Raw genomic sequence first — 17174 nt, forward strand, 5'->3', positions numbered from 1 at the left:
AAACAAAGCTTCAATGTGAAAGCAAGTGAAGCCCAGAAGCAGCATGGCCCAAAGTCTGGTAGTAACTTCTCCCAAAACAGGACAGCCAGGAAATTTCTGCTGGCAGAGCCCTGAAGTTTCCTGCCCAGCTGTGGGCCTCAGCAGACACCATCATCCCATGGGGTGCTTGCTCCTCTATCCAAACTGAGCCCTATAGCACACTCTGCTGCACTGGCTCTGCAGGAAGAACATTGTCCTAGTTCAGAACTATTTAGATTCTTTAAATGAGTATTTTAAAAGTACACACCTCTAAATAATAGGGCCTTTCAATAATCTCTTGGCTTTTTTCTGGGAGACACTGCTATCATGCTCTAGGTGAGCTGGCCACCCATACAGCAACGTCAAGATATGTGGAAGGTGTCCTGCCTGGCTGTGATTCCTTTTAAACAGTTCACAGAAGAGATATATAAACACTCTCCCTAACAGGGAAACAGACACAAAGCAGGAGCATTGTTTGATGTCAAACTGGCTTCAGAACCAAGACTAAACTAAACCAGGTCACCCAGACCTTATTCCCATATTTGCCCCTTAGTCACACTGTTTCCACAATAGGTTTTAATACTACAGAGTGGAAATACTTTGTCTTATAAGCACACAGTGAACCACTGTTCCAATCTCTATTTGTCATGCAGGTCCACCAGTGAATGTCAGCTGCAACATTTTCATCAACAGCTTTGGGTCGATAGCAGAAACAACGATGGTAAGTTTAAAAAAAAAAAACAAAATCTCAGCACAGCTGCTCAGCTATTGGCTCAGCCTCATTGCACTCCCAGCAAAGGCAGCAGCACCCTTCTCTTTAGTGTGACCAGAGGAAAATATTGCCTGTAATATTGCCTGTATGTTTCCGAGTTCACCCAAGGTTTGAGTAAATTGATGGTCAGCACACAAGACTCACTGCATGTAGTTGAAAAATCTGCATCTCTATGAAAACACTGTACAGGACAAGCATAAGGATCAGAACAGGAATCAAATAGTCTTTTCTGAAGACATACCTAAGGCTCCAAGCTCAAAGTATCTACAACTGTTTCCAGGTGCATATACATCCAGAAGTTTGAATCCACACTTTAGTGAAGGGAAATCAGCTGAACTCAAATTCGGTCTGCACCAGATTTCAGATTCCCAAAGATTAAGAGAATCACTAAATGATTATTTTCTTGGAGACATATTTCTGTTAAACAATGATTTCTAATTTAAAAAAAAAAAAATCAAAACCAATATTTGCAAGTGAAGGCTCACTTCAGACAAAATTAGTGAACATTGCTAAAGGCTGTATCTAATTGGCAAGACACTAGGAGCAGAGGATCACTAGAACAGGAGATAATTGCTCCATCTGAAAACTATTAAAGATTGGTTGTGACATAATCAGTGAACAGCAAAGGAAAACTCTGGAGGTACAGTGCCTTTCCTCAGTGCTAATTAAAGATAATCCAGAAATATGGTGTTTAATTACTCTTTGGTAATTCTTTTTTCTAGAAAAATGTTGAATGAAGAATGCCAGACTCCAGCTTCAGGTGCTTCATACATTTAGGCAGGATGTTATAGGATTTACATATAGATCACACTATTTGATTTGAAGAAGTTACTTGTCTTGCACGCCACCGTCAGAGGAGATCAACAGCTATATACCAGGGGTTGCAAGTCTCTTCTGACACTATACTATTGTTCTGGAAATGTTTGGGGTTGGGGGCAGTTCAGCTCTAGCAGCAGAGTGGAGAGGAAAAAAAAAAAAACACCACCACACACCTGTTACTCCATCCAAGCATAAAGAAACACATTTCATAGTTGGATTACAACATTTGTCAGAGCTCATAGATGTCAGAGATGAGAAGTGTATTCATGGATTCATCTGTATGTAAAGCAAAAGAGAAAGAACTAGAACCAAAATACATGTCTGTTCCTAATATACTATTTAATTGGATGCCTCCTTCAGTGTTACAGGCAATAAATACTCTGCTCCTACACAATCCAGCAGGGATGATCCACAGCATGCAAGGGAGATGGACAGGACCCTTCGCAATGTGCAGAGCACGTTACAATGACATGTTTTTCAATCCATCTGTCCTCCACTGTGAGATGTATTGGAGCAGTCATACCAAGATGCCACAGGATCCCTGTAAGCAGGATGCTCCATAAAATTAACATAGACTAGCATGAGAGAGATGCAGTTCACCTCCAAGGCATGCTGCGGGGACTTGCTGTCCTCTCCAGATGCCACTCATTTCACAGTCTATCTTCCATAGAAAAAATTCCCATGGGAACCCGAGAGCACCCTCTGGGCACATTGCTTTGTCTAGAAATACCCAAGCCAGCTCTGACAAGCTAGTCCAGATGTCAGGCTGACGCAGCATTGCACACAAGCTCATATAATGCACTTCTTTGGGGACCGCAATTCTGCTTGTAAACGCTGACGAGAACACAAACGACACAGGTACTAAAACATCTAAAAATGTGAGCCTGGCAAGTTGGAGCAGACTTTAGGATTTGCTAACCTGGGATTTAATCTGCAGAGAAGCTGGTCTCTCCCCTCTGAATACAAACAAGCAATCAAAGATCTGTAGAGGGGAAAAGCTTTGTTTGGAGAGAGGCAGTTCAGTGTTTACCATTAAGAAAGCAGTACTCCATCATTCACCCTTGGGATTGATGATGGTAACACTTCCCCAGCTGCTTCACTCACCAAAAGAGAAAGAACAAGGCTATGGTTTAAATCACAATAATTAGGCACTCTAAGTCTAGCCAGGTTCAGGTTCCAAGTACTATGTCATCTTATATTTGGTTACTATTGCACTACTACCTGCAAGAGAAGAGTCACAGGGTTTTATGGATAACACACATGCAATTAAAGAAGCCTTTAAAGTATCCCCATAATGGGGCTAGTAGTTCCTACGGAAAATACCACTATTGCCATCTAAGCTTAAAGGTCACCATGCAGAGGATGAGAGAGATTGGAGGTGAATGCTCGCTTACAGTTTGAGGCATCATGAAAGACAGAGAAAGAGGATACAGGAAAATACAAGAAAACCCCAGGCATTTTATACAGCCACTGCAGTCTACAAACCTCAGAAGTGAAGCTAAGTTGGGACCAAGAGAAGGCACAGACTTCCCAGAGTGGGGAGAAAGCTGATATCTGTTGCATAAATCTTCAAAATGAACAAGGCAAGAAAGAGTCCTAAAAACTGTTGCAAGGCTGGGGGTGGAGGGGGGAAGACAAAGTCATCTACCAAACTGGATTCCCTGAAGCAGAGCTGACTTAGAGCAAGGGAAATGAACTCTTAAGCATCCTGCAGAGCCAAATACCCAACGTAAAAGCCTCTAGCTGTGCACATAATTGATGGGACATTTACATTAGATTGTATCCATCAACTTTGCTTACAATCATTTCTGAGGACAAGGGAATCTGTGACTGGGAACACATGCCTGTGAACCCAGATGCTTTGAGATACTGGCACTGACAACAGCCACCTTCCTTCTGTCCCAAAGCATTACTACAGTAGTGCATCCAACAGCAAGGGATTCCAGAGGACAAATACAAGTTGCATCCAATCTATGTGCTTATTTTCGTTAAAAGCACAAAATACCACCACACCCAACCACAAGCCATAAACACCTTCCCCCCAGCCACATCAGAGTAATAAACCTATAGCAGAGCTACAAATTCTTCATTAAAAAAATGAAATCAGAAGTCAGGCACCTAGAGAGCAACATCTTGGTTTTAAGCTGATCAGTTTCACCATCTTTGACTTTTCTTCGTAGTTTAGGACAACTAGTAGGATTATCTAAGCATTTGATCTAACAAATTTCCAGCTATAACAGCAAACTTAGAGTTCAGTGATGCCCTTGATACCACTTCCAATGGAAGCTACAGTTTTATGGATCTCTCACTAGTTTAGGCAGTTGGGAACACTCAGTGCTCAAAATGGCTGCTCCAAGTCCCATGTTTTAAGAAGGAGCAAACGAGTGTAAAGGAAAGAAAACCACAAAACAGCCAGCACAGGGTCCTCTAGATAGAGTGTATATATGCAAATTTATTTCTGCTGATTTCATGCCATCTGAAAAGAGCAAACCAAATGTAACCTTCAGGCAGCTGCAATAAAGCCGCATTGGTCTCCCAGCATCTCTTAAGGACAAGAGAAGCTGGAGGCTGCAACTGTCCAAATGTTAAATACTTGCTCAGATATATCTTTACATGAGCTTTCCAATAAGATAAAAAAATATCCCACAAGACAAACTAAGCAATTCACTCCAGCCTCACAAGCCACAGGGCAGCAGATAGCAAATATGAGTGATGAAGTGTATGGGTCACGTTTAATACTGTATCGGTGATAGAAGTAAGTATCAACACGCAAAGCCTGTAGCAAAGGCTAGGGTTTGAGCCAGTCATTCTTAAAACCAGTCATCAGTCCCACAGAGATGATAAGCATGTATCAAGTCACGCAATGCAAAATGAAAAGGTTTTCACAACATCCCACAGCCTACTGCAGTTTTAATGTTAGACCTGCAGTGTTTTGGCTGCGGGTTGTCTTTGCACTGAGTGAAGGAGGTGGAAAAAAGAAATAAACAAACAAACTACAACCACACCATGAAATGAGACTGTGCAACTCAAATATAAGGACACACCAAAAAACCTAACACAAGCTAAAGAACAAGAGCTTACTACTGAACTCCTAAGCTTGAAACTCAGGATGGTTGCTACTGCCCACCCCCCAGCAGCTCCATCTGCAGTCCAATGGAATACACTTTCTCCTCCTTTTGTAGGGAGACCCAGAAAAACTTTCTGCTTTGGGTTCCAACACAAAAAAAGCCCACACAAACTTATTAAACACCAGGGTACTGCTCCCACCCCTCACCACGTACCTACCTTCCTCAAACAAGCTTCCTCCTCAGCAGCACCTCCAACACACCAACACACCTCTAACCCCACAACCTCCTCCCCTTGGCCCAGCTGCGGCTTTCACACCAACCTTCAAATTGGCTACTTGGCTACAGCCCTGGCAAGGTAACGAGGTCCCTTATTAACCCTTCCAAGGTCTGTTTGCAGAGTGGTGTGGTTGTGGGTTTTTTGTTTGTTTGCAGTGGGGTTTTTTTGTTTGTTGTTTGTTTGTTTGTTTGTTTTTTCAATCAGTCATTTTTAATGCTTCTTTGCAGGGCAAGTAGCCTTAAAAATGTTTGTTCATTCTCTTTCTGGAGAATTAATGCAATGCCAATAAAGCCCCTTGTGTTCTGCTGTCCAGGTGGGATAACAGAATCCCCTCCTGATGGAGTTCAGTCACTCCCCTGTTGTTTTCTCTTTTTTTCCTATCAGCAAAAAGTAAATCTATCAAAGTGAAGTCTCTCACCAAAACTGTTCCGTGTAGAGGTTGGTCTGACAGAACCTCTGAGTCAGGAGCTGAAATTTATTGAGTTTACTGACAGTCCCCACTGCTTTTTCACAGCACCGCCTCCAGCCTGCCAGTGCTTTCATCAACTCACTCATCATCAGATGCCAAGACTGGGGTATCCTGGGAAGGAACGGTCTGAAATGATCTTCTGTTTCCTTGGCTCTTTGCAAAGCCACTAAGCAGAATTTCATTCCAGCATTATCGAATTGAATTACTTTGATCACTTTGGTTATTTTCTTCCTGCCCTGTGTCATTTCCCCATTGGGACTAAAATGCTTTTTTGCCAAATTGCAAAGCTCTTGAACACCTTCACAACACAGAGTTGCTGCCCTCCACTCCTGAGCCTGCACAAGATGATCAGTACCTGGATGTGGTTGGCATGCAAATGAGGAGTTCAAGTGACAAGGATATGGAGAAAGAGTTTGTTGGGCTTTTTTTCTGAGTTTGTAGCTGCACTAGAAACCTTTTTTTTTATTTGAAAGTTCACATCAGAAGTTGGTCCCTTCTGTCTGTCATTTAGGAATAACTGTGGACTTCTTGGTGATGCTAATTAAGATCTCATACAATAGCATGCAGGAGAAACACTGCATATCTCCAGATAGCCAATGAATGAGTGTTGTTTGGCTCATGACCTCTCATTGACTGCAATGCCTAGGCATGAAGCTTTCAACACACAGGGTGCTTTATCTGGTACAGAACACTATAACCTTTATCTCAGGCTATATCAAAGCCACAGACATACCCCATTTGCTTTCCATGTCTTCTACTGGATCCTCGGACAGTGTCCTGTCCAGTTTACTGTCACAGTGGTTGTTTTTACGTTTATATTCAAGTAAGCATGGACACAAGAAACCTAAAAGGCTGCTCAGCATCTTCAATACCAGAGTGCAATGCAGCTGTCTGTGCTAAGGAAAAAGGCATCTGGCAGGAAACAAGTGTTGTCAGTGGCCAGACCAGGACTGTGGAATAAACCAATTGAGAAGGAAGATCTTCCTAAACATAAACATACACACAGAGGTAAAACACTAATGCCATGAAAGGGCAAAGCCAGAGAATTGCAGTCAGTGCATGTATTATATTTCTTTGTCCTTGTCTTTTTTATATCACAATGTAAATGCTCAGTTGTCTATGTTCCATAACAAAAAACACCCACTGCAAACATTTGTCTCCAAAGGAGACATACCAGAGTTACTCATCACGCTGCTGGATATGCCCTGGATGGAGGTGGTGCCGCCTCTCACACCGCACATTCAGAACGTGCCTGGGGACTGTTCTCATGTGAGACATGAGTACAGGACACTTGGTCTCTGGGGATGAGCTGGGAAGGACCTTCTCACAGCCATCTGCTCTGAGAAGTTAATTTTCATTTGGCCTACAAACATGTAATTAAGGTCCTTCATCATGGTGATGAACACTATGGCAGTCATTCTGTCGATAGCCTCTTATACCTGCCATCGTGGCAATGTAAACCACATTATGGTTTTTTCTCACCCTTTTCTTTCCTTTTGGCAAGTTTTGGAGCTGAAGCAGTGAATTTAGTCCAGCAACAAAGCTTATCTGTGACAACACAAGCTGTTGTAGAGAGATTGGCTCCCTTTCCCCCTCCCCTTCCAATACTCCATCAGGCTGAGAACACTTCTGGGCAGCTACCACTGAAGTTTCTTCCAAACACGAGTATAATTTGTGTTGTACATGACATAAGCCCCCAACTGGAGCTGACCTGCTAGCATCCAGCGTTATTTGTAGCTGAATAAGCAAAACAACCTTTTGCTTTTTACCTATTAGGTCAGTGACATCGATTTCCCCTGACTGCAGTGGCTGCAGATCTTTACACACAAAAAAGGGAGAACTGAAAGCACACAAATCTGTTCAGGGAGCTCCTGGATGCCATGGGAAGTGGAAAATCAGGGTTGCTTTCTTTTTTCAGGTTTTCATGACTGGGTAGTCCTGCACTAAGACCGTGGTTCCGAGCTGTCCGTACCTATTCAGACTTTCCCAAGACACATTATCCAGAGTCAACAGAGATGAATAGTCAGTTCAGCAGGACCCACTAGGACTTCTGAAGGTGACATTCAGAATATCAGGAGAATGAGTGTTACAACTCTTTTTCATGTTCAGAAGTCTGCTCCTTTTAGCATCAAGTCCTTGGTCCATTTGTTGTTGTCACAATCATTAATGCCAATAGCAGCTTCTCTGCTACAAGGATGCAGATGGCACTAAATGAATTGAAACAGATTCTAGACCATGAGCTTGGCTATGAACTACCCCATCCAAAACCACCCAAGACACAATCCTCTCCAAAGCCTCCAGTGTGATCAGACTCCACAAGAGTCTCGTTTTCCTGGACAAGAGGTTGTAGGTTCATAGGCAAGACATCATTGGGGGCAGCAACATCAGAAAGACTATTTTTCACATGCACACTTCAACTCCAGAGCTTTGTGTTCTCCAGATGGAAATAACAGACCTGATGGCAGAGTCAGGGAGATCCCTTCAGAGGTGCCAAATGCTCTCACTGAAAGAAAGGTCCTAGTGCCTGCAGCAGGTATTAGATACCAGCAAGCGAGTCAGACATGCTCCATTAACTGTCTGTTAATAAAAGTCTTCAAAGTACATTAATATTAAAAAGGCATCAAAAAACCCTTCATCATGATAGCAACTATTAGTTTGGGGCAGGGCAGTGAAATTGGTTTATTATGTGCTGCTCTTCAGACACAGTCTGCCTCTATACTTAGAAAATGCCAATTAATTTCTGGACATGAAGCTTTTATCCCTCTCCTGATAGCTGGCATGTCCTCTCCCCATTTCAATTTGTTGGCTCACTTTCTTATGTGAAATTCAGCAGAAAAGGGGCATGCAGATCACCCTGGGAAGCTATTGGTCAGACAGGGAGAACAGAAATTGCCTTTAATTATCCAGGACAGCATCTGAGCTCAACCTCAGCAGCCAACCTTGACCTGGGGAACTCAGGGGAGCTGTAAGACACATGGTCATGAGGCAAATACCATTTTGGATAGTACTGGGGGGGCTAGCTTCAATTAAAGGAAATTGCATCCCATAAAATCTGTAGCATTTATGGCATTTTGACATTAAAGACCAGAGAGCACTCACTTGGGATGAGGAGAGCAGACTTCATGCACATCCCTCCCATCTTCATGTACTCTCATCGAGGACAGCTGTTCCCACCAGTTCATCAGTTACCCTTATATTAGTGGACACACAGGGAACGTCCCTTCTCTGGCCTGCTTGTCTCACTGTGCCTGTTCTTTTCACAAATCTGGAACCAGAGATAGTCACAATGCAGAATCATTCACCATTGAAAGGAAATTGGTTTCAAAGTCCTTTCCCCCTTAAGCCTCTGCAACAGTCAACTTGCTGACACCAGCCCTTACGACCCCACAGCTGAACATCACTTCTCCAGCCCTGAGGTTCAGACTAGAGGTCTCGACACTTCACACACAGCTGGTGATTGCTGTGACAGAGGGATGGAAGGTTAGGCAGCTGCTTATACTATGAGATAGCTGTAAGCTACAGAGCTAAAAATAATGACAGCTCCTTGAGATTTTATGCCAAGAAGGCATTGGGAAGCTTGGGAACGTAGGTCTAGACATGGTTTGTTTTCAAGAATGATTTTAGTACTTGTTCCCCAGTTCTCAGGACTTTTGGCCTGCTCTGAGCACTAACTGTGTTTCTCTGCTCCCTGCTTACACCATGCAGGATTACAGGGTGAACATCTTCCTGCGACAGCAGTGGAATGACCCACGGCTGGCATACAACGAATACCCCGATGACTCTCTGGACCTGGACCCCTCTATGCTGGACTCCATCTGGAAGCCTGATTTGTTCTTTGCTAATGAGAAAGGGGCCCATTTCCATGAGATTACCACAGACAACAAGCTTCTGAGAATCTCCAGAAATGGCAATGTCCTCTACAGCATCAGGTGAGGTGATTCAATGGGGAGAGCTCCACCAAGGTGGAGGAGGGCAAAGCCAAACTCTCATTGTTCAACCTAAAATGAGAACATAGAAACTTTGAGCAAAGAAAAGAAATTGAGAGGTTGTAAGTGGGAGAGCATTTGATTAACAGCATCATAGCAACGTGGTGGGAAGGAACCTCCAGAGGTCTCCCATGCAACCATCTCCTGACCATTGATAACAGTAGCTCAGGTTAGCTGTGACTTTGTCTGGTCAAACTGAAATGTTCCATAGATGGAGATCCCACAGCCTTTGTGGGCAGCCTGTGCCAATGTTTCATCCTTCTGTTCTTCTTCAAAAAAATAAATTAAAAAAAATAATAAGGGGAAGAACTTTCCTATCTCTATCATCTCCAAATGAAAATACAGGTTTCTTTTTAAGTACATTCATGATGGAAGGGCACAATATATATAGTTTGCAAAAGGAGAAATCGTCTTTCCCCTAAAAACAAACAAAAAAAATCCATCCAAAGTGCACTGCCACTTTTCTAACTGGCTCTTTGCTCCTCCTATTTGCAGTAGTGAAACTCTAATCAAGGAACTTACAAGAAGGTGGACTTTGTCCCGTGGACCCAGAACTCAGCATGTGCAGCACTGGGTTCACCCAGAATCACCCCTGAGCACACACTTGTCCAACATGCGCTCAGCATCTCACAGCCTGGTTGCAGCCACAGTCAACCCTGTTTCACATCCATCAGATATTTACAGTAAAGCCTTCTCAAGTGGTTTGTCTGAAGACCTAATCAAAAGCTTATCTCTCTGATTGACCAGGGATGGGTCGCCTGCCAGAGATTTGATGAGAAAAACAAAGTGGGCAAAGGCTAGTTGTGACTCTCTTCTACTAAGGTGTTTCTTAAATACAGAAAATGCAGCTGTTTTCATAAAAAAAGGAACCTGGACAGGTCAATTCTTTCCACTGTCAGGTCTTCTGTCCCAACATGCCTCGAAACTCAAGCAGAGCATTTTGTCCGCAATAATGATTTAAGTTAAAATATCTTTCCCTCCTACTAAGTATCTTGTAGGTCTGATGATAGAAAAATTCAGCTTCTGTCTCCCAGGAAATTCCGTTATTTCTATATCAAGGCAAAAAGCTGAAAAATCTAAACACTTCAGGGCACAACTTTTTCAGCATTATCAAACCAAATAACACAAGCCTAACTCTCTGAATCAAATAATTTAGTATCAGCTTGTTGAAGCAAACAAACATTTTGAGCATAGATCATGGCATAGGGCAGCACAGCAACACCACAGAAAATACAGCCTGCGCTTAGTGCCAAATGGAGCTTCAGAAACAAAAGTAGAGCTCTCAAGAGGCACAGCAGGATTTCAGGACGATAGAGAGATTCACATTGACTTACCACAGGGCATTTTCCCTGCAGAAGATACTACGAGAGTCTTTCTTTTGCTCTACAGCAACAAGTGATCTTGACCAACCTCTTTTTTCTTTTTAACTCCTGGCTCAGAAATATTCTGTTCAAAGATTTCCAAACAGTCCCAGTGTCTAGAAATGCATCTGGGGTGTCCAGAGGATGGGTTTGGGTGAACATGAGGCAAGAACTAAAAACAGAAGCAGCAAAACTGTTTGGTGTGGGAACTCTTTGCCCTGCACAGTCCAAAACAACATTGCAGTGAAAAGCCATCTGCAGCAGGTGACTCTGGTGGGAATTATATCACAGACCCAAACGCTTGGCATTTCTGATGCTTTCCAACACCACGTGTGAAAACACAGGCAGGGAAGTCATTCCCCCCAGCACGCTAGTGTGTCTCAGGCAAGGTATCAGCCTGTTTGCAGCATTGAATTCAAGGGGTTCACCCCCTCATCGGTACCACAAACCATGTGGCATCCCCTTGTGCTGTCTTCTCTCCTCAGGATCACGCTGACTCTGGCCTGCCCCATGGACCTGAAGAACTTCCCCATGGACGTACAGACGTGCATTATGCAGTTAGAAAGCTGTGAGTCCTGCGCACATCTCCATTTTGGAGAGGAGATGACGTGTTTTCCCTTCCCCTTTCACCTACCATCTCCTTCCTCAGCTGCAACCCATTCCCAGTTCAGCCTTCACTGGAGACTTGCTCAAGACCCACTTGGTCAGGATTTCCCATTCACTCAGCACATGTGACATTTCCTAGAGAAGCCAAACCTTAAAAGATCCCACGGGAAGAGCTCTGGCTTCCTTGTATTTACATTGGCCTTTCACTTTGGAGGAGAAAGGTGAAAGTGCTTTCAGTTGCAAATGGGATTTTTTCTCTCTGGATGAACATCTGCCCCTTGTACACGTTGTTTATCCCAAAGGAGGGAAAGACAATGAACAACCTCACTCAGAGAAAGAGGTCAAGTTTGAAACAATAGCAAACAGCCTAGCAGGCCAAATTAAATAAAAAATGTGATTTGCTGCAGACAATTCACTACACACAGTGCAGTGCAGGCCACTAGCCCAGCTTTTACCATATGCATAAGCAGTTGTGCCTAAACTCAGATCAAATCATTACAGCATTGCCAAGGGAGGCCAGGATAAGTCCCTGCCTCCAATCCTACCTCTCTTCTACAAATCTGCCCCTTTTCGGATAAACATTTATTTTGTTTCACGCAGTATTTGTCCCGTCCTCTCAACAGTTGGCTACACAATGAACGATCTCATATTTGAGTGGCAAGAAAAAGGAGCCGTGCAAGTTGCTGATGGTTTGACTTTGCCTCAGTTTATCCTCAAAGAAGAAAAAGACTTGAGATACTGCACAAAGCACTACAACACAGGTCAGTGCTGTTTACCCTTAGCTGCTGGGTTCATTAGAGAGAAATTCAGGACTGTGCATCTGACAGAAGCTCTTGCTGCATCTGGTGGCACTCTGGTAATACAAGCCTTGTCCTGCACAGCTAGGGACAATATATATATAAACACACATAGATATGTTATCAGTAAATATACACATCTATAGCAAATAAAAAGCTAACAGACACAGATGTGTGGAATCCTCTTGTCCCCAGTAATATCTGCATCAGTTCAAGTGTGTTTGGTCTGGACTTCTCTCCCAGCATCTTTTATCTTTGATGTGAGGGAGCAGGCAAAATTTAACTGATGAAGGACATACTGCCAAGAGCTTTCTTTGCTATGTTGATGCTGTACATTCATATTTCAGAACATTCAATTTCCTCCTCTAACATGACTCTGGTTCTAGGCAATGCAGGGAAAGTCCCCAAACAAGAGCTGAAAACAGGAGGCTAACCGTGCCTTATCAGTAATCCTGCATGTATCTCACATCATTCTCAGGCAAGTTCACCTGTATAGAAGCTCGTTTCCACCTGGAGCGGCAGATGGGCTATTACTTGATCCAGATGTACATCCCCAGCCTCCTTATTGTCATTCTGTCCTGGATCTCCTTCTGGATCAATATGGATGCTGCACCTGCTCGCGTTGGCCTGGGGATCACCACAGTTCTCACTATGACCACACAGAGTTCCGGTTCCCGAGCATCACTGCCCAAGGTAGGAACACACTTATCTTCGTGGGGGGGCAAAATGCACACTTTCTGGGGACAGCACATAAGTCAGTCACAACACAGATCCTCCTGCTCAACACAAGAGGCACTCTGCTGCCATTGCACTATTCTAGTTTAAGGGCAAGCAGAACAAATTCCAGTCCCCTCCTGAAAAAAAAATTCAGCAGAGTTTCTATGACTAGCAGCAAAACTTGCCCTATGATTCAGCACTTGCTGCAAGACTCATCACAGCTCCCAGTAGCCAGGAGCTCTGTACCTTACAAACCCGTGTGACCACCACACATTCTAGCTTTTTACTCACTTGACCATCATATTTTTATAATATTACTGACTTTCCTTGCAATTAAAGTCTTCTGGTATGATCAGATTGGATTACTGTTTTCCTTGCATATAATCAAACACAATCAAGACCTGGATAAATTAAAAACTGTGGAACTACTGCTACTTAACAGCCCAGCAGCAGCTACAGTGACCTGATAATACACTCACGTTAAATTAGCTAGATTTTGGTATCCGGTAAGAGATGTCACCTGTATCATGGCTTGATCAACTCCTTCCAAAGACTGTGGGAGTAACATGGTAAGCAGAAGGCATTTGAGTGGAAAAAAACCACCCCATCTCAGTCTCTTTCTCTGGCTCCTAGGTGTCCTATGTGAAGGCCATAGACATCTGGATGGCTGTGTGCTTGCTGTTTGTGTTCTCTGCACTTCTAGAGTACGCTGCCGTCAACTTTGTGTCCCGGCAGCACAAAGAGCTGCTCAGGTTCAGAAGGAAGAGGAGGCATCATAAGGTAATACACAAGGCATGCAAGACACAGCTGAAACCTGTCCCAGCAGAACATCACTACATGGTCAAGGGAACTGAGCCACTGGCTCCCAGGGACGTCCTCTGTATATAGTCAGATGTTAAGGAGTGTGACACATCAAAAAGCAGGGCTACCTCAGTGAATTGTGTCTTTTCTAACAGTCTGCTGATCCCAGGAGTCTAGCAAGGTGGTTTTTGTTAGCTAGTCAAATGGTCTAAGCCAAAAGGGTTATTCTCAACAGAATAATTTCCACGCAGCAGTGTTGTGGTCTGAGTTCTGTACAGAAGACACAGCGAGGGCTGGGGGAGAGGCAGGTGGGGCAGTGGGAGGGATGTCTATCAGAGGACAGTATCCCCCAACAAGACAGCCAACATTGGCCTGGAGGTAAGTGACACTTCTTTTGTCTCTGTCATCTCTGTGTTCAAAAGCATCTGCTTCTCAGACTGACTGCAAATTTCTCTCAGAAGGGAAGAGCATTCTTCTCAGCCTTGGCCTTGCTCTGTGCTCATTCGCCATGGCTAATGCCAGCCCGAGCATGCATGTGTCATGCATCCCCTGCAGCCTGGACCCTTCTAGCTTCTAGGCTGAGGTACCACAGCAAGGATTTCACAGGATGCACTAGGAGGAAACAGAAAGGTGGCTGTGATCACAACACCAAAGGCACTTAAAAATTGCCCTTCATTAACTAGTAGAATTGGGTAGGTGGTATCAAATTTTCAGCACCAGGCCTGAGAGTCAGTCCAAAACTAGCATTTAAAAAAAAAGAAGTTGCTGATGGGAACTGATGGAAATCTCAAGACAGCTCCCAGATCACCTAAGTCTGCCTACAGTTTTTCTCATACATATTTGTCTACCCTCTATTTTGAAGAACCCTCCATGATCCATCACACCCAGAGACTCCCCCGTTCCATTGCTTCACTGTCACAGTGTCCCAGCCATTAGAAGTCTTTCTCAGGGTCTAATCTGTCCTACAGCAGTTCAGAGTGTGTGTTCGTGGAACTGCCACCATTCCAGGAGGCAGCAAGGATTAAGGAGCAGGAATCCCTGTCTCTTTGAAGATTTGCCTTTCTCTGCTTCAGTTGTCCTATCTGCAAAACCAGAGATAATACTTCACTTGTCCCCAATACAGGCAGGACCAGGGATGAAAATTGTTGGACAAATGCAAGGGAAAAGAAATAACAGATAAGACCATCAGCAAGCATCGATTTTGTGTGGCCAGAACAAGACCTTGCCATCACAAAATCAAGCGAGACAGTTTTGGTTGAGAAGGTGCAGCCTGCTTAATGGAGCCAAAGCCAAAACCACCCAACATGGGTGTCTTGTAGTGCTTCCATCTCTTCATCTAGATTCAGGCAACCTGTCTCTGGATCTATGGTGGTGTATGCAGATTGGTCTGTTGATAAAACAAGATGAGTTTAAAAGATATTTGCTAGAGATGTTCCATTGAACACAAGGCTGCTATTACAATCCCTGCCCAATCTCACAGCAATTTAATTGGAACAAAGCATAAACAAAAAAAAACGAAATTAACAAGGTTTGCAAGCTTATCAGAAAACTAGAAGCTGACTGCAAATATGCAAATGACCTAGTGCAGCTGCCAAAGAACCTAATTACTCTGTCCTGTTGTGCTGACTTGTGTGGGTAGCTCTGCCTGGTTTAGGTATGACATACAAGACTAAAAACAAGTGAGGTGTTGCAACGATCCATGCTGGTGGAGGCAGCTGGGGAGAGGACCAGCCCACGCCCACATTTATTAAGTCTGCTCAAATCACAACCTACGAGCCATTCTTCACAGCTCGATGTGCCAGACAATTGTGGCTGTTTCGCTTTGCTCAGGTATGCCAGCGTGCTCTCCGCTCTGCTCCTCTGCCCCAGAGCCCAGCACAGCCCCTCCATCCCACGCAGCTACCCGCTCGGTGCAGGGGCCATCCAGAAAAGACACTCTGCAAAGGAGAGGGGAAGGGGCAGCGGGACTCGTGGGGCAGGCAGGTTACGAGGGATGGGGCTGGTAGGTCAGTGCTGGGGGACAGAGTGTGGATCAGCCACTGTGACAGATAATTAGTGTCATTGGTCTAGCAATTAGCCTCAACAAGCAGAGACTCGGGTTTCTGACCATGCCTCTGCAAAGTGCTGGTTGTATTACTTGGACCAAATTTGGATTTCCCTGTCATTATGTCCCTGTGTTTATTAATATAGAGCCTGCAAAGCCTCCACTGAAAAACAGCTATAGCATTTGCCTTTAGACTAAAAAATAAAGAATTTTCCCTGTTTGGCAATTAGAATTACCACAAGCAGCCGTGTCTTGTTGCTGACCCATAGACAGGTGTTTCTGTTCCTCACCTGGAAGACGGCTCGTGGGGAGGGGCTGTGGGGGTCGGGGTCCCGCGGGCAGGTGAGCTGGGGGCTGCTTGCAGAGGTCTTTTCCTGGACAGGTCTCAGCGCCTGCACATCCATGTAACTCTGTAGGAAGTCTCGTTCTGCAGCTTCGACTACCTGAGTTTCATGGAGCCCACTCCTTCTGGGCGAGCTGATACAGCACAGGCAAAGCAAAGAAGGTGCTGATAGGAGCAGGGGTGGGGGGGAGAGGCAGAAGCAAAACAGGGGATGCAATTGGAAAAATGAATACAGTACCATAAACCCTTGAAGTATGTCAAAGCCACCAGTGGGGTGGAAGTCAGTCCTGTTCTCCATGGGGTGCCTGGATCCCCTGATTTGCATCTGTGTGTCACACAGCTGGCACCCCTCTATAAGGCTGATCTCCCAAGAGCAGAGGGTTTGGCAAAGGATGCTGAGGTCGGGGCATGACGGTGGTGTCTTCCCCTTGCAGAGCAGGAAGCGGAGAGCCTTATAGCAAGGGTGCACAGTCTATATCTCATTTTAAGTAGAGCCCCATGCTGAATCTGTTTCAGGAGGACGAAGCTGGTGAGGGCAGGTTCAACTTCACGGCCTACGGGATGGGACCAGCTTGCCTACAAGCCAAGGATGGCATCTCCGTCAAGGGTGCCAACAACAACAACACGGCCAACCCGGTCCCCCCACCGTCCCGCTCCCCCGAGGAGATGCGAAAGCTCTTCATCCAGCGAGCCAAGAAGATCGACAAGATCTCGCGCATCGGCTTCCCCATGGCTTTCCTCATCTTCAACATTTTCTACTGGATCATCTACAAGATCGTCCGCAGAGAGGATGTGCACAACCAGTGAGGGAAGGGGAGCAGCTGGGAGGGAGTGAGCAATCCTTTATCTATGTGCAATAGCAATGCAGCAATGCATGAATTTAAGAATGTGGCAATATCTACTAAAAAAGGGGGGGCGGGGGGGGAGCTGGGAGGGACTTTTAATCATGTGAACTGAGGATGACTGGCACAGGGAGGAGAAAAGCTCTTGACCTAGGGAGTTCAGGGTGGGTTTTAGTTTTACAGCATAGGAAGGTTTGGATTGCTCCAGCTGCAATCCAAGCAGTGTAATATATTAATATATATTCATGCTTAAT

General features: G+C 44.6%; 1 protein-coding gene across 2 annotated transcripts in view; it reads left to right on the forward strand.

Annotated features, from left to right (window-relative positions):
- Window positions 1-16885, forward strand: part of GLRA1 (glycine receptor alpha 1) — a gene marked incomplete at both ends in the record, with an annotated part of 34741 nt that extends 17856 nt beyond the window's left edge. The window contains 7 exons of one of the 2 annotated variants that reach the window (XM_082063679.1): window positions 672-739; window positions 9129-9352; window positions 11256-11338; window positions 12000-12137; window positions 12652-12866; window positions 13524-13670; window positions 16571-16885. In XM_082063679.1, coding sequence (XP_081919805.1) covers window positions 672-739; window positions 9129-9352; window positions 11256-11338; window positions 12000-12137; window positions 12652-12866; window positions 13524-13670; window positions 16571-16885 — 1190 coding nt within the window. The remainder of the gene's footprint in view (window positions 1-671; window positions 740-9128; window positions 9353-11255; window positions 11339-11999; window positions 12138-12651; window positions 12867-13523; window positions 13671-16570) is intronic. The other variant, XM_082063680.1, reaches the window with a different exon arrangement.
- Window positions 16886-17174: the final 289 nt, after the last annotated feature.

This window comes from Streptopelia decaocto (assembly GCF_964273445.1).
Source record: "Streptopelia decaocto genome assembly, chromosome: 12".
Lineage (NCBI taxonomy): Eukaryota > Metazoa > Chordata > Aves > Columbiformes > Columbidae > Streptopelia > Streptopelia decaocto.